Below are 26,513 nucleotides of genomic sequence, written 5' to 3'. Positions count from 1 at the left end.
TTCTATAGTTTGAGATATTTAAGTTTAAAAAATATAGAATTCGGGGGATTCGATTCCTTGCAATGGCTTCGCGGATCCTACTGAAATTTGATTGGCTGCCAGCACTTCAACCAAAAAGTGTTGGCAGCCATCTTGGGACTTGGCGTGAAGCTGAGTCCCACAAAACGTTTTTTTTGATTCTTTTATTTTTTTTAAAGGAATGGTAGCATGTAGACTTATGGCTAAAGTGGTCGACCGCAAAGCTGGAGAACCAAGGTTCGAGTCTCGGCAACGACGCTCAACATTCTGTGATTCTGAGCAGATCACTCAATCTCCCAGTGCCTAACAAAACAAAAATTAATGTGTCCATCTGTAAGGAAACTGGTGCTCATATAAAGCGCTCTGATACCTGGTATCCGTGGGTCTAGTTTGCGTTATATAAAAGAGAAGAACCTCCCCAACACCACCCCCCCTCTACCCTCCCCCCCATCCGAGACATAACTGTTTGCTATGACTTGGCAGGAGCTTTAATGCTCCTGCTAAGCTATAGCAAACTGTGCTCCGCTCTGAACAAGCAAAAGCATTTTGCTCTTGATTGCTCAAAGTGTAGCACACTTGTTTTGCCAGAGCTGCATGATAGCAGACCCCTCTCTGTACAAGCAATGTTGGCTCCTGCAGGAGTCGGTGAGCCGGCAGGTCCAACGGGGGCCTTGAGGCTCCCCCCGTGGTCCCTAACCATCTTAAGTGGGTGCCCTGGGTGGGATCAGGGCACACACAATAGAGGCTGGGCTCAGGGGATGTTTTCCCCGGGCCGAAATAGGCCTCGTGGGGGGGACGACTCAGCCCACCCTCCCTTTAAATTAGTAACACATTTTAAAAAAAAAATATTTAAAAAGGCCAGGCCTCGGGGATGGATATCGCCCCGCTGGCCCTGGTGGATGTGGTCCCTGTGGCCAAAATAGGCCCAGGGAAGGGCCCAGCAGCCAGAGCAGGGCCTCCTCCCTGAAAAAAATACCCCCAACCCCCCAAAAAAGAACAGGAAGTTGACGTAGATCTCCGCCCCTTTGCTTCACCACTCTGCAAAGGCACCTCCTGCTGTTTGGGGGAGGAAGTCCCTTTAGATCCAGAGGGTCCTGGGGGCCAGCCAGTCCTCCTGTTACCTCCAGTAAGTCCCACAAAGCCTGATTGATGAGAGGACTTCGGAGACCATGCTCTCTTTCTCCACCACTCTGCTGTTTGGGGAATGAAGTCCTCATGGGTATGAGGGACCGAGGAGGCCAAGAAGCCCTCCTGTTAACTACAGTAAATCACTTGCAGCGGAAATCCCGAAAGTTGGTCAGAGGCCACGCCCCCCTTTCTCCATCACTCTGCAGATGTGACTACCAGTTAAAACGAGCATTGGCATGGCAATAGGTCTTGCCTTTGGGACCTTATAAGTGTATAGCCATGCAGCACATTATCCTGGGTCTTTCAATTCTAGCTGAATTCCTGAATTATGGGAAAGGTTATATCCAGCCCAAATTGGAACATGTGGAATCTCGCGGCATTGGGAGCAGTGTCGGGTAGCTTGCAGTGGTGTATGGACAGCCGAGGGAAGCTTGCAGAGTGAGGAATGTGTGGATGCTTGCAGCATTAGTAGCAGTGGCTGATTGCTTGAAGTGGTGTATGGGCAGCCAGGGAAAGCTTACATACATGGAAGTGACAGCCTCCATCATGGGCTAAGAGTTAAATTCCCGTCTAAATCGGATAATAGATTGGACAGCAAGGAAAGGCCTCCATTACATGTGTAATCTACATACAAAAGGAACTCTGAAGAAGGGCTGAAAGTTCTCATTATGTCCTGTCAAGGACTATCAGGTAAGGTTGAGGGTTCCCTTTCATATGTGCAAGCAAAGGACGGTGTAAAACTACTCTGATTATCCATTTTACCAGAAGGGGGTAGCTTAACCAAAATGTGGGTTCATCCTCCACCCAAAGCACATATCACCGCCTAAATTTTCATCAACAAGTTAATCGTATAAATATTTTGAGTCGATGTGGCAGAAAGGGGCAAAACCCCAATGAAAACATGTGTAAAAGCTGTGTTCCATCTAACAACCCCACTGCAGCCATGATGGTTTCCCCCACATTGGATGCTCAGTCTGCTATGGTCTCTTTAACACAAACTTATGAACGTGCGGGAAAGTCTGGAGTCTCCACTCTGAGCCAGACACATGACTAGTCCATAAATGGCACTGATTCATTTCCACGCTGCACATCTATGATTAATAAGACTGCGCCTGCTGTTTTTCATCACCATGCATGCATTATCATTATTTTGACACAAGTTCTGGGAGCTAGCCTTTTGTAAACCTCTCATTACCTTAGCACGCACACAGTTAGGGGGAACTGGATACCTTTGAAATCCATCAGTCACTAGCAATATATAAGCCATACTGTTAATGGATGCAAAATATCATTTTCCAGCACAGGGTTGTGCAAAGTAAACAAACAACACTAGCAAGGATTCAAATTGGTGGGATTGGGTACTTTCAGAAGTACTAGTTGTATCCAGAGAAAAAAAAGAACACAAAAACCCAATTTTGTTCTTTTACATTTGACAAATGCACCGACATGCACTCACAACCAGTTACTTAGTAACTGCTCTGTGGTGGCTGCGTAATTTTTTTCCCCCCAAAATGTTTTCTTCTACAGAAGCTCCGGGTCTTTGGGGGCGCCTCCGTGGACATAAACAGTGTTTCGCCTCCCTCAAAGCACAAAAGACAATTACCTCCTCGAAGCATCGCTCCAACGACCCCCAGAGAGCCCGGCATAATTCCAAAGTGCGAAATCTCTTGTGCAACCAGGCACCTCCGATCTGTGTCCAGCAGCATCTGTGAGGAAAGAAAACCCATAATCCTGTTCCCTCCCCCTCCCTCCCTTACAGCTCCTGCATTAGGACAAGACTACTCTCAAACAAGGGGAAGGAGCAAAGGTGGCCACTTCCATATCTGTATGCGGAATACAGAGTGGGCTACCCACATTTGATGCTAAAATGTAGGCACCAAGCTGAGGGGAGGAGAAAGCAGCAGCAGCCCAGGAAAGGGAGCGAGCAACAGTACCATGGGAGCCCGAGAGGGCAGGGGGAGAAGAGCACACGTCCGTGAAAGATAACGTGCGGTGTCCATGAAGCGGGTCCCGCGCTGATCCAGGGAAACGCTCCATGGAATTTAAAAAAAGTTACTGAACAGAAATAAAAAAGAGAAAAGCAGAAGCCTACATGTCCTGGGGCGATACTCCAGGGGAGAAAACAACTTTCAACAAACCCGGAAGTGGTGCGTGCATGCGCGTGCAGTCTGCTTATTTTCAAGCACTGCACTCGTGCCTGTGGCACGCCTCTGCTCGCTCCCGGAAGGTGGATGCCGCCACAAGCATGAGTGTGTGCATGAAAATTAGCAGAGCGACGGCTAAAGGCCCTCCTATGCTGCGCATTTGCGCTACGTAGGCAAGACCTAAAAGCCATCGAAATTTACTTTAAAAAAACAAAGGTTGCAGTAACGTTGAAGTTAGGCTCAGATTTCCATCGTACAAAAAATGTTTTCAGCATTTTTTGTTACCCTAGCTATCTATAACTGATGCCCCCCGCAACTCACTGCTTATGACCTCAAATATTACATAACTCATGACATGGTCAGTGACATCACTGATTACATCATTGATGACCTCTCGAATTACATTACTAATGATGTTTTTGGGGGGAGGGAGGGACGGGTTCATTTCTGTCATAGCAGTCAATTGCATTTTGTTAAACGAGACCAATCGAATGTAGTGATCACCAACACTGATCTATAAATATATATATATTTTGTAATTTATGTATTTATACAGATATGTGGTCCATCTATGCATTTATGCAATTATAAATTAGTTTCTGATGCCGCTATTCTATGTATAGATTTTAAGAGAATGTTTTAAAAAACTTTCGCAAATACTGAAGGACAGTGTTTTTTCGATGTCTATTAGTCACATGACCGGCATTGCAATGGTGTGGAGGCGGGTCATCTTAAAACATTTAAAGACAATGGTTGTTGTTCTCCGCTTGTGAACAAGGGCTCCCGAGCCCGTAGCGCATCATTGCTGCCTACACTTGAAAATAAAATCCACCTTACCTGATCCTGTGGTCCGTCTCCTGCTTCGCCGATCTATGCGATTGGAAGTAGCTCCGGAGTTTGTCCTGTGTATGTATGTGTATATGTATGTATGTATGTATGTGTATGTGTATGTGTGTGTGTGTATGTATATATATGTGTGTATGTGTGTGTATGTATATGTATGTATGTGTATGTATGTGTGTGTATGTATGTATGTGTGTGTGTATGTATATGTGTATGTATGTATGTATGTATGTATATATATATATATGTGTGCGTATCCACACACAGAGTTACTCCTACTGGACCTCTTGGGACCCAAGAAGATTGACGCGCATGCCGGAGGAGATTGCCGGCAATCAAATGTTCAAAACTTGCCACAAAATTCAGCGCACTCTCAGAACAGACGACACAACTAGTCCGAGGAACAGTCGACAGCAAAACAAGTACAAGAAATGTGATATATGTTATTTTAACAGGTTATTTTGTATATGTTTTTGCGCTCTACACCATGGCCGCATCTTTTTCACGAGACAGTATGTTAGTCCTATTTCACTTTCTATGTTGTCAGGTCATTCAGAACTACAAATATGAGGTGTTATTTACAATCACGTGACCAAGCCACTTCGTGTGGTGAAACGCGTTGTGATTAATTTCCATCAACTGTTCCTTGGACTGGTTGTGTCGTTTATTCTGAGAGCGCGCTGAATTTTGTGGCAAGTTTTGAACATATATGTATATATGTATATATATGTGTCATATTATGTGGAGTCTGTATCTGTTGTTGGTGGTAGATTTGGGAATGATGGGGATGCAGTTCATTCATCAATAATATTAGATCATTGTTACTTATAGTTAGGCTATAGCGAGATCTAAGACCGCACTGCCCCTGTTTTTGTCTATATTGCTGATTAGTACTAGTTACTACATCAGACAGTGACATGATTTTCTATTTCCTAGTTAACTTATTGCTAACCAATATTTTCTGTTTTTATTCCTGCCTAGCCAACAGCCTGGTTCAGGAGTAGCTTATACTCATCCGACCACCGTTGCTAGCTACACTGTCCATCAGGCTCCTGTGGCTGCTCACACAGTTACTGCAGCCTATGCTCCAGCAGCAGCAACAGTTGCCGTTGCCAGGCCTGCCCCAGTTGCTGTTGCAGCTGCTGCTTCAGCTGCCTATGGTGCGTATCCGACGGCTCACACAGCAGCAGATTATGGCTATACACAGCGACAGGAAGCACCTCCCCCACCTCCTCCAGTAACAACACAGACCTATCAGGTAAAGTATTTGATACTCAAATGTTTTTTCTCAGTTCAACCTGCTATAGTTTTCATGCACATATGAAGAAAGTGCTTCAGTTGCCCATTTTCCAGTTTTTTTTTATTGTATAGGGATTTCCTTGAAAGCTGTCCCTGCCTGGATAATAAAAATGCTCTTGGCTCTGCATAGGGTTGGAAGTACGAGCCTCTGCTGGAGCTCAACATCAGTATAGCCATTTTGGAGTGTGGCAGAATTTACTCTTTGTAGGTTTTAATGATCACTAAGTAGTAGATTGTCTTTTCCGCTGCACAACTTAACCTTCTAAATAAAATATATTGTTTCTCTATGATTGTGTGGACTAGGACACACAGCTCACCTGTATACCACACAAAACCTTCTTTTGTTATTAAGATAGTATGACACAAAAAAAGATAGTATGAATTATATTTACACTGTGTTGCATAACACATGTAGTCTAGTATTGCAAAATAACAATTGAGTAACTGTGGAACCAATATGAATAACTGTCCAGAGAAAACAGGTGTCCAAACAAAAATCTAACTCTGGGACCTCTATCTTGATGATCGTGCCGTCGTTTTGGTAGAAGTAAGAAAGAACGTTAGCATCCAAGTACTTTAGCAGTTGTGTAAGTAGCTTTCATTCAGTTGGATTGCATAAGCAAACATTTCTAGAACATAAAGCACCTAATCCATAGTTAGCAGCGGGTACACTAAGCCAAAGCGGTCAGTTGTTTCATAGCCAAATTGTAAAATGTTTGAAGTCTGCTTTAGCTGGTGGTGTAACTATATAGTTTTCTCTGTGTGGCCATAAATGTCTTCCAGCTTTTTCTTTATTTCTTGGAGCCAGTGGCATTTTCTGGCTCAGACCGAACGTGGAATAATAGTCGAAGGAATTTATGCATCGACCAAATTAATTTGCAAGTTAGAGTGTTAATGTTTACAGACTGGTGGCCAGAAGTGAAAACGTGGGAGAATTGCATGGTTCGGTGCAACTTTTTGTGATGGGTTTTCTTCATCCTTTGTATCGATGGCCAAAGAGCTTGAATTGCCTTCTAAATTAATTACTTGGTCTTGCTGCATTTGTATGTCCTTATGTACACCTTAGACATTGCCGATAATATGTTGCATGTACCATAAGGAACAATACCTAAAGTCATTGTTCTTGTTGGATAAGCATTGGGATATTAAAGTATTTCCACCTGACTTTATAAATGTCAATTGCCTCAGTAATTCTGTATTTAAAAAGCTACATTACAGCTCCATTATCTAGGTTGTCATCCCTTAATTAATTGTATTTCAAATACTTGATTTTAAACTGCATTAAGTGTCTGAATTGTCGTTCTCCGTTTCCTTTCCTGCACCCTACATTGGTCTCTGTGTGCTTTTACGTTACAATTGATGATAATAAACATATTACTGCTAATTGAGGGTATCTATTTCTCATAGATTCATGCAAGTCATCCATAAAGACTTATTTAAATAATATTATATGTACATCATTGAAATGAATCTAGTCTTAATACTAGATTATGCTTCTTGGTCTCTAATCTTAAGAGATGGTAGTTATGCACTTTTTATTGCCAAAAGCAATAGGATGCCTGTTACTTTATAGCTTTACAAAGTACTTGCTGCAAACATGAATGCAGCAGAATTGCATCTTAGCTTATGTTCAACTCATTTCTTCCTTGTCATTCTTTGGACTTTTCCAATAGTGTGGTCTGACTTTCCTAAAACCTGTCCCTGGATCATGTAATTCTATATGCTTTCTCTGTCCTGAAGGTGTGGGTGCTGTTTCTACAAGACTTGCTACCCACTGCCTATCGTCTGTTTGCTCTAGGTTTCTAACCTATCCTACAAAGTAGTGCATTGAAAGATTTTATTGAGATTTCAGAACTAACATGACAAATACAACTTAATATGATAAAGATATGTTGTGGAAAAACAGGTAAAACAAATGGAATGTATATAAGTAGTAGTAATGAACTTTGTAGTTTCTATAAATGTTCCTTAAGTGTTTGTGACTTGCAAACTAGATCACTAGCTCTGCATGTGGTTGCAGGAGCTAAGGGAACACGTTTGCTACAGTAATCCACCATGTATAAAATGTTTCATTCCTAAAAATTAATTTGGTTTGAAATATCGGTCATGGCACAAAGATTATCTACTTCTATTTTTGGAGTGTCTGTTTTTAAAGTCTGGTAATGTGTTAATAATTACAATACATTGTATTGTTTAAAATCAACCCACACAGAATTAGATGTCTCATTTACTGCATTTTAAGATATTCTATCCAAAGCCAACTGCTGCAGGGTGGGCTAGAACAAGAAAGTTTCTTATTCCAAGATAATACTGCAGTGGAGAGAGTTGGTTCAGAGGCTTTCATAGACTTGTATAGATAGTGGCAAGTTTTCAGAATAAGCAAATGTCGAGACAACGTTTTATATTGTGGAAATAAGGAGACATAGGAATTGAAATGGGGAAGCAGCAAAGTCTACAGAGGACTTAGGATATAGCAAAATAATTGGGAGTCCGAGACCAAAGACAATCCCTTTTAAAGGTGATAAGGTATTTAAAATATGTGCATCTAGAGCTTGTTCTCTCATTCATCAAACATTTTCAACCAACGTCACTGAATAAGTTCAGACTTAAATATATGCTCTTGAGAGGGAGATGGGCAAATCCAATTGAAAGGAAGAGAAGGACTCCGCATAGATTTAGTAGTCAAAATTTGCAAACATCTGAAAAAATAAGGAAGATATGATCTGAAATGTGATACTCAAGTTGCTTTTGAGGCAGGGCAGGGACACTTACATTGAAAGAGTTAAGAAAGGAAAACTTGTGACCAAGTGGACATTGGACTGAGGAAGAGTATAAGCTGCCAGAGTGTGAGCCAAGGTATATCGGAGTAGATTGTATAGCTCAAAAAGAAAAGTAATGTGAAGACAAATAGTGCAGTGTAGACGATGAGGAGAGCAGAATGATGGAAGTCAATTTTAGAAATGAATAAAGAAGCAGAGTTGTGGTGGGGCAAACACTGGAGAAAACAGACATTTGACTATGCAGTAAGGCTACTAATGTTGAACCGATAGTGACAGAAATGAGGGTGAATGAAAGAGTCTTGTCCATCTTCACTAAGAGTGGACAGTTGAGACAATAGATGGGCACTGCTCCTGATACAAGGATTTGTTTTACAGGCATGTTGTGCTTGACTAGACTGGAAACAAAGTATGAATGCCAAAATTGCCTGAGGGAGTTGTACAGGTCTCGTTTTACATGACTTTCCTACTGTGCGTGTACCAAATAATACAAATTCTCCAGTATTGGGGTGTCTTTCATAGATTCACATGCCTGAATCATTCGCCGCCGTCGTCGGAGTGGGAGTCCCACGGTACATAAAAAAGCAATAATATGCCTGTAATAACCAAAACACCTTGGTAATAACCAACCAGGAAGTAAAGTAGCCCTAAGCTACAGGAGCAAAAGCTCCCACACTCATGACTATCCTAGTCATTTTGTATAGACCAAACTGCAGCTAATCAGGCGACGGCACCCACCAGAATGTTCTCCCCAGAGGCTCAGGCTCTCAGATTTTCTACCGCACGTCGTGTGAAGGGAGACTCCCTGAGCTCTGCTCAGTTTCTTCTTACTTTGGTTGGTTTTTACCTTCTAAAGATGTCTACTTCTAAATCCCTTTTTAGGGCTTGTGATTCCTGTTGAAAGCTAAGGCTGTTAAATGAGGATCCTCACAAGAAATGTATATATTGTCTGTTTCCAGATCATGAAGTGAAGGAGTGTAAAATCTGCAGTACCTTTCCTCAGAAAACCCTAAGGGACAGAGAGGGTTGTCTTCTCCCGTGGCTCCAGAAGATGAAGGACCAAGATAACCCCGGTTCTGAGGTAGGGAGCATCGCCTCGGGGTCTTCTATATCCTCTAGGAAGAGGAAAGCTGAGGTTGAGTTAGCTTCTCCTGGGGAGAAGGTGTTGAAAAAAGCCCAATCCACTCGGGATTCTGGCGTGCCTTCTACTTCAAAAAAGGCTTCTTCACCTATTAAATCTGGTCCTAGTACGCCCTCAAAGAAAACTGGAAAATCTGCATCTTCCAAAACAGCTTCTCACAAAATTTTACCTCAGGCTGCTCCTTTGACCACTTCAGCGTCAAATACAACTTCACCGTCGCCATCTCTTCATGTGGCCACCCCTTCAACATCTACGGTGACTTTCTCCTCCCCAAAACCAGCTATGGTGATGTCTACAGCCTCCTCACCGTCGACACTGGTTCAGGTCCAAGTTTGACCCATCTCGTCAACGAAGATGGTGCCATCTATCGTCGACGCCCCACCGTCGACAAAGATCCTGAAGGTACTGTCGTCGAGTACTCCGTCGTCGACTCGAACGTCGACGAACATCTTGCCGTCGACGAAGCTAGCCCTACCATCGACGACATCCTCATCGGCGAAGAGACCGTCGACGACATCCTCGTCGACGAAGAAAATACCCCCGTCGACTACCTCGTTGACGAAGAAGGCGCTTCCGACGACGACATCGTCGACGAAGAAGACACCCTCGTCGACGAAGTCATCGTCGACGACAATGTTACCGTCGACGGACACACCATCGACGGACACACCGTCGACTAAGATTCTTGTTCCTCAGTCAGATACAGGTATTTCACCGTCGACGGTGGCACCGTCGACGCCCCTACTGTCAACCTGTACGGAAATGCGAGTTTGGTCATCCAAGCCATCCGCAATACCTCTGCCTTCACCGTTTACCACAGCTTGAATTTTGGAGAAGCGTGGTTCATCTTTGACAACTGTCTCCATTGAAATGGCCAGAAAAATTACTAGATTCTGAGGAAGAGGAATCCTATGAAGATGACACTTTCTGTGCAGCCAGAAGCCCATCTGAGCTGCTTACAGGATGTGGAGCAGGATGAGGAGAAACAATTCCTTGAGCCTTCTGGTCTGGCTCCTGTGTCGGCGCCTACCACACAAATGCCGCTGGACCTGTTGCATAATCTTCAATATATGTTAAGCTATTATGATGGTCGTTTTCCCCCATCAGAATCAGGTGATTCTCACTTCTCTACGCCTGTGCCAAGAACATCTACGGCAACACTAAGGCCTCCAAGACCAGCTTCTCCTCTGCCAACTACGGAGATACGGCCTACAATACCTTCTTCGCCAGGACCATTTCATCATACGCAGGGTGATAATTCTTCAGAAGAAGGAGAAGAAGGCGAAGTGGACGACAAGTCAGTATCGTCGGAGTGGGATGAGTATCAGGCACAAACTCTTTCTCCAGTTGGCCAACCTACGGCGGATTCTCCGCCGGGGGACATCGCAACATTCCACCAAATCATGGACAGGGCAACAAAGAGGTTCCTCATCACAATGGAAGCGAAGCAGGATAAGTGCTTTTTATATGATTTTAAAGATTTACCGCAAAAACAAAGTTGGTCCATCCCTATAATTGATTTGATCTGGAAGGAAGGTCTAAAGGTAATGGCGACGCTCAACTCTCTTCCTGCAGTCCTACTTCGGGTAGATAAGAAGTATAGGGCGCCTAACACGTCACCGGCATGCCTTATTGGCCAGGCAAAAACGGATTCTGTGGTTGCCCAGGCGGCTGAGAGGAGACCCAAAAATCCATCTACACAGGTCACTGCTCCCCCGGATAGGAAGGTAAGACCCCTCGACTCAATAGGAAAGAAGGTCTCAACTATTGCGGCAACTACTGTCCGTGTCGCGAACTCCCTTGGGAGGTATGACAGACAGATGTGGTCGGACATATCGCCGTATATTGAAAAGCTTTCAGAGCCTGATAGATCTGAAGCCAAGAAGATTTTACAAGTGGGAGAAAGTGTTTCATCTGAAATTATTGATGCTGCAGTGGATGTGGCAGCCACAGGTTTCAGACAGATGGCGGGTGCAGCTGTTCTGAGAAGACGGGATGGTTAAAAACTGCATCCTTTCGCCTGGAGGTCCAGTCTAAGATCATGGACATGGCCTACGATGGAGAGTTCCTTTTTGGACAACATGTGGATGAGGCTTTACAAGCCGTAAAGAAGGATACTGAGACTGCACGGTCCCTGGGATCTCTTCAATTTCGTAAGTCTTCCTTTCGTGGAGCAAGAGGAAGAGGCATTTTCTCTAACAGAGGAGGTTATTCACAGCAGCATTCCTACAACAACTCACAGGGTAACCAAAGATACCAACCATACCGACAACAAACGTATGGTCAAAAGAGAAACAATTACTCTCAGTCAAGAGGAAAAACCTCTTATCGAGGAAGAGACAACAACAAGAGCAAGTGAGACAAGCATCCTGCCACCACTTTTACCCAACCTGAAGCAAATTGGAGGAAGAATATCCCTATACTACTCAAATTGGTCCAAGATTACCACAGACAGATGGGTCCTGGACGTGGTATCCAGGGGTCACATTCTGGAATTCGTCAAAGCCCCTCCAAATTCTCCCCCAAAAGGACCACCACCAGCTCATCTCAAGGAGCTGTTCTCCCAAATATATTCTATGACTCAAAAAGGAGCAATCGAGAGGGTACCTCAACATCAAAGAGGAAAAGGATTTTATTCAAGATTTTTCCTAATTCGCAAGAAGTCGGGGGAATGGCGCCCCATCCTCGACCTGCGTGCCCTCAACAAATACCTCAAGAAATTGTCCTTCAGAATGTTAACGCTTGAAGAAATCCTCCAGTTTCTTTCAGAAGGGGATCACATGGCAACACTCGACCTCCAGGGCGCATACTTCCATGTGCCCATTTTTCCCAGACACCGGAAGTTCTTGCGGTTCAGAGTGGCTGGCAGGGACTCTCAGTTCAAGGTCCTCCCCTTTGGACTACGGTCAGCCCCCAGAGTTTTTACGAAGATGCTAGCTCCGGTGGCAGCCCACCTGCGATTGGAAGAAATTCAGATTTATCCATATTTGGACGACTGCCTTATCAAGGCCAGTTCTTTCCTCACAGCAAGAACTCACGTTCAGAGATGTCTGTCGCTACTTCAGAGCTTAGGTTTCTCAGTAAATTCTCAATCACAGAGAAAATCTTTCTTGGGAGCGACGCTGGACACAAAGCTCGCCCAAGTCTTCATATCAAGAGAAAGGCAGTTGAAGATTCGCAACATGGCATCTGCATTGCTAACAAAGTGCGTTTCTGTTCGCAAATTCAAGTCTTTCCTAGGGATGATCTCGTCCTGTATTCCTCTCACACCCAACTGCCACCTAAAGAGAAACTCCGTCTTCAGTGGATACAGGTAACCGGATCATTCGAAGATGTGATCAACATAACCCCTCGGATGAGGAACTCCTTTCAATGATGGATACAAAAGTGCAACCTGCAGGCGGAATGTGCATTCCTAACAGAAGTGCCCAGATTCATCGTGACCACAGATGCTTCTCTGGAAGGCTGGGGCGCCCACCTTCAAGGAATGACAATCAGTGGCAAATGGAACATACAGCAGAAAAAATGGCACATAAACCTCTTAGAGTTGCGAGCCGTTTTTCTCTCCCTGAAATCCTTTCAAGCAATTTTAGAGGGCTCTACGGTTCTAATTCGAACAGACAACACAACCAGCATGCATTACCTGAACAAACAGGGAGGCACAAGGTCGGCCCGATTATCCCATCGGGCACAGGAGATTTGGAATTGGGCCCTGGATCACAACATCAATCTGTCGGCGGTCCATGTCCCAGGGGTTGCCAATGTACTGGCGGACTCCCTCAGCAGGTCTGCTGCATGAAATCACGAATGGGAGCTACATCAACCAACCCTGTATCACATATTCAAGTGTGGGGTCACCCGACCTGGATTTGTTTGCGACGAATCAGAACCGGAAATGCCCACTCTTTGCAAGCTGGATTCCCCACAAGAACTCATGCGGGGATGCCCTTTCGGTGAACTGGTGTCGGATATTTGCGTACGCCTTTCCGCCAATTCCTTTAATCCCCAAGGTCATCAGGAAGATGACCATGTCGTCTAATCCGGATTGCTCCAAGGTGGCCCGACAATATTGGTTCACCGAGCTGCTCCTCCTCTCAGAGTGCAGGCCGATACTGCTGCCTCGAATACCGAATCTCCTGACAATCCAAGAGGGCCAAGTGTACCATCTGGACCCAGTTTGGTTGAAATAATCAGCTTGGCTCCTCAACACAATGAATTTGCCAACTTAGACATTCCTCAAGATTGTCAAGAAGTTCTCGCTAATGCTAGAGCGCCGTCAACGATTAAGACCTACAAGCTCAAATGGAAGAGTTTCTGTGCCTGGTGTCAAACTGCTGATCTGCATCCCATTCATGCTAGACCAGAACAAATGTTGCCTTTCTTTCTGCATTTGGCTAGATCAGGTTTGGCACATTCAACCCTAAAGGTATTCCTGGCAGCCATTTCCAGATTCCGTCAGGACGTAACTAACTCTGTTTTCTTCAAGAATAATCCAGCAATTTTTTAAGGGTCTATTTCGTATGTTTCCTCCAATTCGACGACCACCTCCATCTTGGCATTTGAACGTGGTGCTAGCCCAACTTATGCGTCACCCCTTTGAACCCATTCATAAGATTGATCTCAAGTTTCTTACTTGGAAGGTCTCTTTGCTATTCGCTTTAACATCGGCTAGAAGGGTCAGTGACATTCAAGCATTCACTTCAAAACCGCCTTTCTTGCAATTTACCTCAGACTCTGTGGTGCTACGTACCAATCCTAGGTACATGCCCAAAGTTCCATCGGATTTTCACCTAAATGAGCCAGTGATCCTCAAGACATTTTTTTCAAATCCACAATCACCGGCTGAAAGAGCTTTACACTCTTTAGACATCAGGAGATGTCTCCGGTTCTATCTTCAAAGAACGGCAACTGTTCGCAAGACAGACCAAATTGTTTGTGGCATATGGAAGACTGCGCCAAGGCTGCGCGGTATCCAAGCAAACTGTAGCCAGATGGGTCTCGTCAACAATTGGGCTATGTCATCAAGAGGCAGGAAGACCCTTGCAGTCTGTACCAAGAGCGCATTCTACAAGGGCGGTTTCCTCTTCCACCGCTACATTCGCTGGTGTGCCCCTGCTGCAAATCTGCAGAGTTGCAACGTGGTCCAGCAGGCACACTTTTACAAGACCCTACTGCCTGGATTCAGCAAGTGATGCAGATGCTTCGGTGGGAAGAGCAGTACTACGCAATCTTTTGAAATGAGGTGAACCTCTGTTCTCCCTCCTCCTCAATGATCTTGTTCAGACGCTTCTAACATGTTATTGGTTATTACCTTGCATGCATATCTGCTGTATACTGTAAGTCTTACGAGCATAATGTTTTTTCTTGTACTGCTATCTACTCTGATTCAGGCATGTGAATCTATGAAAGACACCCCAATACTGGAGAAGAACAATAGTTACTTGCCTGTAATCTGTGGTTCTCCAGTTTTGGTGTCTTTCATAGATTCACATGCATTTGCCCACCTCCCCTCAGAGGCTCCCTCAGGCAATTATGTTGGTTTCACTCCTGTGCGAGAAAATCTGAGAACCTGAGCCTCTGGGGAGAGCATTCTGGTGGGTGCTGTCGCCTTATTGGCTGCAGTTTGGTCTATACAAAATGACTAGGATAGTCATGAGTGTTGGAGCTTTTGCTCCTGTAGCTTAGGGCTACTTCACTTCCTGGTTGGTTATTACCAAGTGTTTTTGGTTATTACAGGCATATTATTGCTTTTTTATGTACTGTGGGACTCCCACTCCGACGACGGGGAATGATTCAGGCATGTGAATCTATGAAAGACACCAATACTGGAGAACCACAGATTACAGGTAAGTAACTATTGTTCTTCTAGGTAATGCAGTGGTTAAGGACAAAAATGCACCTGTAGTCTGCCTTCTTTCCTTGCTTACTATCCAACTTTGGTCCAGCGTCCCCCGTTCTTTAGGGATAAGTTAATCTTTGTAAAATTCCCGTTTACTGAACAATCCCATGGGTTGATCCAAATAGTCTTATGTTTGTTTTTGCAGTGGTGCATGAGAACCCTTGATATAAGAAGTAGATAAATATGGCAACTAGGGAAAAAGAAGCGGATTAATAGTGTTAAAAGATGTAATTAATGCATGTGGATTATTATGTCAATTGAAAAAAATTGATTATAAGGTGAGCTAGGAAACAAGCTAAAAGGATATGAGTAGTGACCATTTCCTTAAAGTAAAGACAAAAAAAAAGATGGCTTTGAGTTTACAATCAATGTAGGGATTGTCAAGCGCGCTACTCACCCGTGAGGGTCTCAATGTGTTGGGGGGCGGGGGTCAGGGGGATGGAGAGGGAGGGGAGGAGGGTGTAAGCAGCTCCAGTCAGTCGAAGAGACAGGTCTTGAGGGTGTTCCTGGGAGCGCTTTCCAGTTCTTGGCTGCGATGTAGGAGAAGGCTCTTCCACCCGTTCTGAGACTGCGGATGGGTGGGATTTCGCGAGGACAAGGTCGGCGGGTCAGAGGTTTCTCTTTGGTACGTGTAAGGAGATTCTCTCTTTGAGGTACTGGGATCAGGTGTTGTGGCGGCATTTGTAGGCATGGGTGAGAGTCTTGAAGGTTACTCGACAGGTAGCCAGTGGTGGTCTCGCAGGTGTTGGGTGATGTCTTCTTGTCGAGGGATGCTAAGGACGAGTCTTAAGTTTGCGGACCAGAGACTTGTTGATTCCAGCGTAGTGGGCGTTTCCATAGTCCAGTCTGCTGGTTTTGAGTGCATGGGTGATGGTCTTTCTTGATTCAGGGGATCCATTAGAAGGTCTTGCGGAGGGTGTTGAACTGTCTGGTCATGGAGAGGGAGGAGTCAAGTACGATGCTGAGGTTCCTGGTGTGGTCCGTGGGGGTGGGCGGGCTTCCGAGGGCGGCTGGCCACCAGGTGCTGTCTCGTGCAGTGGGGGAGGGTCTGAGGACGAGGTCCTCTGTCTTCTCCGAGTTGAGCTTCAGGCAGCTGTTGCTCATCCAGGATGCGACTTCATTCATTTTCTTCCTGGAAGCTTAGTCTGGTGGTGACGGGATCCTTGGTGAGGGAAAGGATGAGCTGAGTGTCGTCTGAGTAGGAGATACGTCTCGATTTTTGGAGGTCGTCGGTGAACCAAGTGGCCTTTCTGGGGCGCTGTCTGTCAGGGCTGCGAAGGGGTGCAAGTTCGTCTGCACAGTTGGTGTTCCATCTGTGTAGTTCTTTGGCTACGAGGTTGGCGTCGGTCGAGGTGGAGGGCGTATTGCGATTGAGGGTGGACTATGTTCCTCAGTGACCTTGTTCCAGTTCCTTCGTGGTAGGCAGGTGACAGGTGTGGGGGCAGTGGGTTTGTCAACGTGGAAGTGTAGGCAGTGGTGGTTCGTCCAGAGGGGTTGGGTGGTGTGGCTGTAGTGGATGTTGTTCCCTCCTGCAAACATGGGGTCGAGGGTGTGTACTGCCCTCTGGGCGGGAGCGGTGACAAGCTGTTTCAGTCAGAGGTTGGCGAGGCTGACCAGGAGGGTGGAGAAGTTGGGGTCGCTAAGGTTGTCAGGGTGGAAGTTGAGGTCTCAGAGTATGTAGTCCATGGAGGCGATAGTGTGGGGTGCGACTAGGTTGGCAATGGTAGTGGTACTGTTCGAGGTCCGGGGAGCCTATATGCGACTGTGCTTCGTAGGGTGGTTTCTTTTAGCTTACAGGATGACCTTGGTACATGTGCATACTCTGGTGGAAATTTTGCAATTGTTTAAAAATATTTAAAGTTGGCCTCTCACCTCTTGTGAGAAAATGCCCTCTTTCTGCATGGTAGCTCCCACTTTTTTGCTGAACTGCTTTGTCTGAGTGTGCCCTGGGCTCCTGTCAATCAGGTGCCCTGGGCCTATGTTCTTTCCTTAAATCTGCATTAAAAGCAAAACCCAATTGGCATGTCTGACCACAGGTCAGCCCCCGGTAAATGGTATCCAGGGCACTGTGACCAGGGAAGACCTCTAAGAGCTGCAGCACTTATTGAGCCACCCTTAGAGGCCCTGTACCATTACCCTCACACACTGCCTTTGCAGGCAGAATGCCTTGGTGCAGAACAAAGTGAAGAGTTGACATGGCACACATCCCTGTGTACCATGCTTACAACCCACTGCCCTGGTATAGATCAGTCACCCCTCTAGCTGGGTGCCTTATACCAGTGGTGAGGGTACAGGGGCATGAGCCTTGTACCCCTATGGTGTCTAAGTCCATTCTTGGACATTGTAAGTACAGTGGTGCCATTAAAAGTATATGGTGTTGGGAGGTTGCCATCACAAACTTCACAGCACCATAATGGCTGCACTGAAAGCTGAGAAGTTTGCTATCAAACTTCTCAGCACATTAAACCCACACTGATGCCAGTGTGGGATTAAATGAAAAATGCATACAGAGGTTGAGGAGGCGAGGTGAAGCAGAACTGTCAGTCCCTTCCATCTTGCAGATGGGGGACTCAGCCAAGCAGACAAAGGCTTATGCCCCCCCCCTCTCACTGGAGAGTGGCATAATAGGTGTACCTACCCCACAGAAGGTACCCATTGGTCCCAACCTTTTACCTACCTGTAACGCCCCTAAATTTAGTATTGAGGGTCACCCCTGAACCTTGCCTCCTCAGACAAGAAACCAGAAGAAGAAGAAAAGAGGGACTGAAGGGCCGTGCCAAAGCTAACAAAAGGAGGACGCCCACTGACTTGGCCCCAGCCCTACCGGCCTGTTCCCACCTTGAACCTGCTCCAACGTAATGCCGGTGTGTCCTGCATTCAGCAACCTCAAGCAACCGGGAGGACCTGCCTCCCTTCAATCCCAAAGACTTTTTTTCCCGCGAACACCGTAATTGTTCATCCAGACTCCAGCTCCACATGGGTCAGCGAGTCTGCACCACTGTGCACCTGTCGCTCACGGACCATGTTTGAGTGGCCCAACACAAAGAGGTCTCCCCAGCGATCCTGACCCGAGATCCGGTGATCCCTGATCTGCTTCAAGCCTCAAACCGACGCCTGCAGCCTAAATCCAGAAGGCCCCCCCTAACCCCCCCCCCCCACCCCCCCCCCCCCCTCCCCCAACCGTGGCCAGGAGCTGGTAAGATCTGACCCTAAAAGGCACCCCTGCACCCGAAGATCTACGGCCTTGGGTGGCCCAACCAACGGCGCCTAACCAACCCAAAGATCCCAACTTACCTCTCCAAGTGGTGGTCAACCCTGAGAGGACCTTCGTCCCCGAGCCTGCAGTGCTTTTGCAAACCGGAGAAACCCCATTGAAAGCTACAGGGTGCCACACCAAAACAGCACTATGCACCCGGCCGCCCCAGTGCCGCTGAGGGTGCATCTTTTGTGCTGGCCTATACCCCATTTGACCTGAGCTTATCTCTAGGAGCTTTGCTCTCACAACCCAGTGGCCTGCTGATGAAGTGTGTTAACCAGAAACCGGTCCCAAGATGCTTGTTTCCAGTTCAGGGAAGACCTGGCTTGGCAGTTCGGGCTGGACTGTTCCCATGAGGCACAGGGTCAAGACTGATTTGCATATATCTGGGGCTGAACTGAGGTGGCGAAATGAGCTAAAGAATGATGATGGATTCAACCCAGATTTGTGACTGGCGGTGAGTGTCTGAAAAGTTTCAGCGCTCCGTCCATCTCCTTGTATGTGCTCTGCTCGCCATCAGCCACCAACCGGAGATCTCCTATCCCTTTTGGATAAGATTGGGCCTCAGCACCCTGCACCCGGCCGCCCTACTGCCGCTGAGTATGCAAAGTACTTACCTGTTACTATTTTCCTCCCTAGGATAACGTTGACTGTTTTTGGAAAATCTAAGAAATCCTTTTAAAATTGTACTAAATAACAAAAATGCTTTTACTTGCCTGTTTACAGGAAATGTCCAGGTGCACTGCAATGTGTAAGAAAAGTACTCTGAAAAGTAACTTACATGATTTTCTACTAAAAGTCCTATACAAAGTATATGTACTGTATTCTGAAAAGCATGGCATTGTCAGTAACACTACTGTAATCAAATAAAGTACATTTAGAATTGCAATTCAAACTGTTTACAAACTGCATTACTACTGTAAAGTACTTATTGCTTACCTGTGCCAGACTTTCTTGGCTCTAGAAAATAAAATAAAAGAATATTTTTATACAAAAACAATTGGTCTGAAGTTCAGTCTTTGAGTGTGTGAAATAATTTGCTGACTGAGTGGATACAACAAATGCTTAACACTGCACCAAAAAGTGGTTTTCCACCTCGTACTATAGTCCCCATGTTTCTTTCCAGGCAGGGAAAGCTCCAGGATACCAGAATGCAACTTCAATCCCGTTTCTGACAGGGAATTGAAAGACTTTTGTCAGAGCCGGGTTCCGCACCAACTGTCTTTTTCCTACATTCCCTGGGGTTCATGGGAATACTAGTTTGTTTGGTGTGTTTTATATGGCCGCTCTTCATTAAAGAGCAATGAAGATAAGCATAATGCTTGCCCCCAGTCCTGACATAGAATTACAAAGTGAAGCTTGTATATTATTTGTCAAAGGTTACTTGCATTTTCTGTTAGGAATTGGCGAAAACTAGATGAATGAGAGATATGGCTTAGTAGGAAAATCATGGTTCGAAAAGGCTAGTCTATGACTTGATTTCATGAAGTGTCCTGGGAGGAATAAGTGGGCTGAGGCCACACACATCATATCATTTGCTGCCCTCTGGTCTGAAGAGTAAACTGACAGTTATGCGAAGCGCATTATGAAACGAGATTGTAACAAAACTGCACCTCTTGCCAGTAGCCAAAAATGAAGTCAAAAGGTGACCAAATAGCGGATCTGTGTTAACTGTTTATTTTGTATTTATTTATTTATTTTAGGAGTTTTATATAGCGCTAGCCAGACCCGAGGGTATCTGAGCGCTTTACAGCAGTTATAGTACAGGAATTTCAAATAGCGGAATGTCAAATAGTCCTCAGTATACATATTGGTTCGGAAATCCCGGCCTGTAGTGCAACATAGAGGCTGGGCAGTCCTGAGAACCTTGCAGAGTGCACGATTGTCTTGCGCAGAACCATTTCAAGGGAAGGGAGAGCATGGAGGGGCGAAAGGAAGCTGGGAGGAGGTAGATTATGGTGAAAAGTGTCATGGTGCTGCGGAATGCAGGCATGAGCCCTTTAATCGCTGGTTATCTGTTCGGGAAGCCACGGTTGAAGTAGAGGTCTTTTAAGAGTTTTTTGAATTTCACAAATGACAGGATAGTCCTAATGTCTGCTAGGATGGAGTTCCAAATTCTGGGTGCGTTTCCGGAGAAGGATCGTGCAGCGGTTTTTTGTTTACGTGTTTTCATAGGAATGAGCAGGAGGGAGTTGGAACTCCTGAGGTTCCTAGTCTGGCCTGCCTTTTTAGGTCGAGGACCGAAGGCTGGCTTGCCAGCCGGAAGTCGGAGATTTAATGTCTTTCAGTAGGGTGCTTAAACCCGCCTCTCTCTTCGTCTCTCCTCCATTGGCTGGCTTCCTAAACGGAGGCCAGCTATTGGAGGAGAGAGGAGTCACTCGAAAGAAGCTCTGTCTCTTTCGGATTCGGGGGCGTGTTGGCTCTGTTCTTTCCACTTTTAAGCCCCGCCCTTTTTGGGGACGGCCAAACACGCCCCCGAATCTGAAATTTTGCGGAGCTTTGCGCTGCCATTTCTGCCCGACCGCCTGACGCGACAGACCGTTTCCCTGCTCCTGCTCTCTCCCTCCGCTGTTTAATCCTCGCTCTCTCTGCTTCCCTCCCTCCCTGGTCGAGTGGTGACGCGCCCCCTTTGCTTCCTTTGTCCCTGCTCCGGCTCAGTGTGCTCGGCTTGTAGGCGTGTGCTGTGTGTATCAGATCGGATGAGCTTGCTGGAGGAGGGGCCAACAGGCAGGGACACTGATCGGCTGTTTGTTGGAGGGCGGTGAGTCTAGGGTGGAGGGACGGGGCAAAGATGCAAGTTACAGAACATTCAGTGTTGTTTTCTTTTCAGTTCCGATCAGCTGAACTCTTGTACCATAAGGTGCACCCTGCTGACAGAGTAGGCAGATCGTGCACATGAAATCGCCCATTCCGTACTGAGAGACCCACGATTGCCTCTTACAGGCGGGATGCTGCTGCTCCACGGCTGCACCCATGCTTCTGGCCGGTCTCTCCGCTTATGCGGCAGCGCTGCTGGCCCTGCACCTCGTGCTGCCGCTCTTCTTTCCCTACTTCTGGCTGGAACTGGGCTACTTGCTGAAGGTGCTCCGCAGCCGCTTTCTGGCCGTGGCAGAGAGCGTGCCCGACAAGACGTTCCTTATTTTCGAAGGGCAAAGCCACACCTATCGGCAAGTGGACTGCAGGAGCAGCCGGGTGGCCCAGGTCTTTCTCCGCCATGCATCGTTCAAGAAAGGGGACACAGTGGCCCTGCTCATGAGCAATGAGCCCGACTTTGTGCACGTCTGGCTGGGGCTGGCTAAACTGGGCTGCCGGGTGGCCTTCCTCAATGTAAACGTTTGCTCCAGGTCACTGCTGCATTGTTTCAACAGCTGTGGTGCCTCGGCGCTTGTGGCGGGGGCAGGTACGTATGATGTAACTTCCGCAAGTGACTTCAAAGCGATAAAGCTAGTTTAAGAAATCTGAGGTTTCTTTATACAAAGTAATCGAGCTGTTAAGTAACTTTAATGCCATGTGAAACCGTCAGTTAGCCCAGACGCTTTGCCAACACACTTCGCACCCCCCTTCCCTCCGCCCGCTGCTCTCCTTCGTCCCGCTCTCGCCCCCCCTTCCCTCCGCCCGCCGCCCCCCTTCATTCCGCTCGCAGCTCTCCTTCGTCTGTCTTCGTCCCAACAAAAGCACATCTGTAAACACTGCCTTTCCTCTGATGCACCACGTGAAATTAGGCAACAACGACCACTCACCCCCAACTTTCGGGGCAGAGTATACTTGGTTTTATTGTCCCCTAAAAATGTTCATCTGACCTGTACTTTCCTCTCAGCTAACTGTTTCACATCTCCCCCTTGGCACCTTACTCGCCCCCATCCTCACCGGTTCCTCCCACCCCTAAGCTCTCGCTCCCTCTCCATGGCTCACTCGACGGATGCACATCTCTCCGCGCGCGACCTGGCAAAACAACATCAGGAAAGCACGGCCGAGCTCGGCAGGAACTGGGGCTCACATAGTGTGGGACCCAGGGCCTCGTGCCAACCAACACCAGTCACATGGGTGGAACGGGAGGGGAGCAGGGCGGGAAAAACCAGGGAACCACGGAGCCTGTGCCAGGCACCGTCACACCTCAGGACAGGCAGGCTCACGTCTCACGCGAGATGCGTGGGAGTTAGTAGGACAGTTGCTGATAGCCGTACCGAGGCCCTCCAGAGGCCTGTGCTTGCTCCCCTGCTCCCTGGCTGTTTGCTTCCCAGCTCCCTGGCTGTGTTTGCTCCCCTGCCCCCTGGCTGTGTTTGCTCCCCTGCCCCCTGGCTGTGTTTGCTCCCCTGTTTGCTCCCCTGCCCCCTGGCTGTGTTTGCTCCCCTGCCCCCTGGCTGTGTTTGCTCCCCTGCCCCCTGGCTGTGCTTGCTCCCCTGCCCCCTGGCTGTGCTTGCTCCCCTGCCCCCTGGCTGTGCTTGCTCCCCTGCCCCCTGGCTGTGCTTGCTCCCCTGCCCCCTGGCTGTGCTTGCTCCCCTGCCCCCTGGCTGTGCTTGCTCCCCTGCCCCCTGGCTGTGCTTGCTCCCCTGCCCCCTGGCTGTGCTTGCTCCCCTGCCCCCTGGCTGTGCTTGCTCCCCTGCCCCCTGGCTGTGCTTGCTCCCCTGCCCCCTGGCTGTGCTTGCTCCCCTGCCCCCTGGCTGTGCTTGCTCCCCTGCCCCCTGGCTGTGCTTGCTCCCCTGCCCCCTGGCTGTGCTTGCTCCCCTGCCCCCTGGCTGTGCTTGCTTGCTCCCCTGCCCCCATGTGGCTCTGGCTCTGGGTGTGTGTGTGTCTGGCTCTGGGTGTGTGTGTGTCTGGCTCTGGGTGTGTGTGTGTCTGGCTCTGGGTGTGTGTGTGTCTGGCTCTGGGTGTGTGTGTGACTGGCTCTGGGTGTGTGTGTGTGTGTGTGTGGCTCTGGGTGTGTGTGTGTGTGTGTGTGGCTCTGGGTGTGTGTGTGTGTGTGTGGCTCTGGGAGTGTGTGTGTGTGGCTCTGGGAGTGTGTGTGTGTGTGTGGCTCTGGGTGTGTGTGTGTGTGTGGCTCTGGGTGTGTGTGTGTGTGTGTGGGGGGCTCTGGGTGTGTGTGTGTGTGGGGGGGGGGGCTCTGGGTGTGTGTGTGTGTGTGGGGGGGGGGCTCTGGATGTGTGTGTGTGTGTGGGGCTCTGGATGGGTGTGTGTGTGGGGCTCTGGATGGGTGTGTGTGTGGGGCTCTGGATGGGTGTGTGTGTGGGGCTCTGGATGGGTGTGTGTGTGTGTGTGTGTGGGGCTCTGGATGGGTGTGTGTGTGTGTGTGTGTGGGGCTCTGGATGGGTGTGTGTGTGGGGCTCTGGATGGGTGTGTGTGTGGGGCTCTGGATGGGTGTGTGTGTGTGTGGGGCTCTGGATGGGTGTGTGTGTGGGGCTCTGGATGGGTGTGTGTGTGGGGCTCTGGGTGTGTGTGTGGGGGGCTCTGGGTGTGTGTGGGGGGCTCTGGATGTGTGTGGGGGGCTCTGGATGTGTGTGGGGGGCTCTGGATGTGTGTGTGTGTGTGGCTCTGGGTGTGTGTGTGTGTGTGTGGCTCTGGGTGTGTGTGGGTGTGTGTGTGTGTGGCTCTGGGTGTGTGTGTGTGTGGCTCTGGGTGTGTGTGTGTGGCTCTGGGTGTGTGTGTGTGTGTGGGGCTCTGGGTGTGTGTGTGTGTGGGGCTCTGGGTGTGTGTGTGTGTGGGGCTCTGGGTGTGTGTGTGTGTGGGGCTCTGGGGGTGTGTGTGTGGGGGGCTCTGGGGGTGTGTGTGTGGGGGGCTCTGTGTGTGTGTGGGGGGGGCTCTGGGGGTGTGTGTGTGGGGGGCTCTGGGGGTGTGTGTGGGGGGGGCTCTGTGTGTGTGTGTGGGGGGCTCTGTGTGTGTGTGTGGGGGGCTCTGTGTGTGTGTGGGGGGCTCTGGGGGTGTGTGTGTGAGGGGGGCTCTGGGGGTGTGTGTGGGGCTCTGGATGTGTGTGTGGGGCTCTGGATGTGTGTGTGGGGCTCTGGATGTGTGTGTGGGGCTCTGGATGTGTGTGTGGGGCTCTGGATGTGTGTGTGGGGCTCTGGATGTGTGTGTGGGGCTCTGGATGTGTGTGTGGGGCTCTGGATGTGTGTGTGGGGCTCTGGATGTGTGTGTGGGGCTCTGGATGTGTGTGTGGGGCTCTGGATGTGTGTGTGGGGCTCTGGATGTGTGTGTGGGGCTCTGGATGTGTGTGTGGGGCTCTGGATGTGTGTGTGGGGCTCTGGATGTGTTTGTGAGTGTGTGTGCGTGGCTCTGGGTGTGTGTGTGTGTGTGCGTGGCTCTGGGTGTGTGTGTGCGTGGCTCTGGGTGTGTGTGTGTGTGCGTGGCTCTGGGTGTGTGTGTGCGTGGCTCTGGGTGTGTGTGTGCGTGGCTCTGGGTGTGTGTGTGCGTGGCTCTGGGTGTGTGTGGGGGGCTCTGGGTGTGTGTGGGGGGCTCTGGATGTGTGTGTGGGGCTCTGGATGTGTGTGTGGGGCTCTGGATGTGTGTGTGGGGCTCTGGATGTGTGTGTGGGGCTCTGGATGTGTGTGTGGGGCTCTGGATGTGTGTGTGGGGCTCTGGATGTGTGTGTGCGTGTGTGTGTGGGGCTCTGGATGTGTGTGTGTGTGTGTGTGGGGCTCTGGATGTGTGTGTATGTGTGTGTGTGTGTGTGGCTCTGGATGTGTGTGTGTGTGTGTGTGGCTCTGGATGTGTGTGTGTGTGTGTGTGGCTCTGGATGTGTGTGTGTGTGTGTGTGGCTCTGGATGTGTGTGTGTGTGTGTGTGGCTCTGGATGTGTGTGTGTGTGTGTGGCTCTGGATGTGTGTGTGTGGCTCTGGATGTGTGTGTGTGTGTGTGGCTCTGGATGTGTGTGTGTGTGTGTGTGTGGGGCTCTGGATGTGTGTGTGTGTGTGTGTGGGGCTCTGGATGTGTGTGTGTGTGTGTGTGTGGGGCTCTGGATGGGTGTGTGTGTGTGTGTGTGTGGGGCTCTGGATGGGTGTGTGTGTGGGGCTCTGGATGGGTGTGTGTGTGGGGCTCTGGATGGGTGTGTGTGTGGGGCTCTGGATGGGTGTGTGTGTGGGGCTCTGGATGGGTGTGTGTGTGGGGCTCTGGATGGGTGTGTGTGTGGGGCTCTGGATGGGTGTGTGTGTGGGGCTCTGGATGTGTGTGTGTGTGGGGCTCTGGATGTGTGTGTGGGGCTCTGGATGTGTGTGTGGGGCTCTGGATGTGTGTGTGGGGCTCTGGATGTGTGTGTGGGGCTCTGGATGTGTGTGTGGGGCTCTGGATGTGTGTGTGGGGCTCTGGGTGTGTGTGTGGGGCTCTGGGTGTGTGTGTGGGGCTCTGGGTGTGTGTGTGCGTGGCTCTGGGTGTGTGTGTGCGTGGCTCTGGGTGTGTGTGTGCGTGGCTCTGGGTGTGTGTGTGGGGGGCTCTGGGTGTGTGTGTGGGGGGCTCTGGATGTGTGTGGGGGGCTCTGGATGTGTGTGTGGGGCTCTGGATGTGTGTGCGTGTGTGTGTGGGGCTCTGGATGTGTGTGTGTGTGTGTGGCTCTGGATGTGTGTGTGTGTGTGTGGGGCTCTGGATGTGTGTGTGTGTGGGGCTCTGGATGTGTGTGTGTGTGTGTGGGGCTCTGGATGTGTGTGTGTGTGTGTGGGGCTCTGGGTGTGTGTGTGTGTGTGTGGGGCTCTGGGTGTGTGTGTGTGGGGCTCTGGGTGTGTGTGTGGCTCTGTGTGTGTGTGTGTGGCTCTGTGTGTGTGTGTGTGGCTCTGTGTGTGTGTGTGGCTCTGTGGGTGTGTGTTGGACTTGGCCCGCAGGGCAGGTTCACCCCTAGACTTTTTGCCTTATTTGTGACCCTGTGTCAGTGATTTTTGGGTCTCTGCGCACTTTTCCCTGGGCCCCAGAGTGAAAGTGCGCGCATGTAGTATGGCTGGCCTGCCCTCCCATAGGAATGCATGGGGAATGTGTGTGTCCCTGGTAGTTCCTGATGCGTGGGGAGTACAGGCTCGAGTTTGGTATGTATA

General features: G+C 48.7%; 1 protein-coding gene and 1 non-coding gene across 4 annotated transcripts in view; both read left to right on the top strand.

Moving 5' to 3' along the window:
* Positions 1-26,513, top strand: part of ZFR (zinc finger RNA binding protein) — a 691,036-nt gene that overhangs the window by 81,504 nt on the left and 583,019 nt on the right. For all 3 annotated transcript variants that reach the window (XR_015309278.1, XM_086960497.1, XM_086960498.1), the window contains one exon: positions 5,115-5,391. Coding sequence is in view for 2 of the 3 variants with exons in the window: in XM_086960497.1 (XP_086816623.1) it covers positions 5,115-5,391 (277 nt within the window). In the remaining variant the exon portion in view is untranslated. The remainder of the gene's footprint in view (positions 1-5,114; positions 5,392-26,513) is intronic.
* Positions 7,416-7,549, top strand: LOC147726362 (small nucleolar RNA SNORA66). The gene has a single exon (XR_015309759.1). It is a non-coding gene; the product is annotated as a small nucleolar RNA SNORA66 (small nucleolar RNA).

The sequence above is a fragment of the Lissotriton vulgaris genome, chromosome 3_1 (assembly GCF_964263255.1).
Source record: "Lissotriton vulgaris chromosome 3_1, aLisVul1.2, whole genome shotgun sequence".
Taxonomy (NCBI): Eukaryota; Metazoa; Chordata; class Amphibia; order Caudata; family Salamandridae; genus Lissotriton; species Lissotriton vulgaris.
Note: the sequence above shows the minus strand (reverse complement) of the source record. Positions and strands in the feature narration are given on the sequence as shown.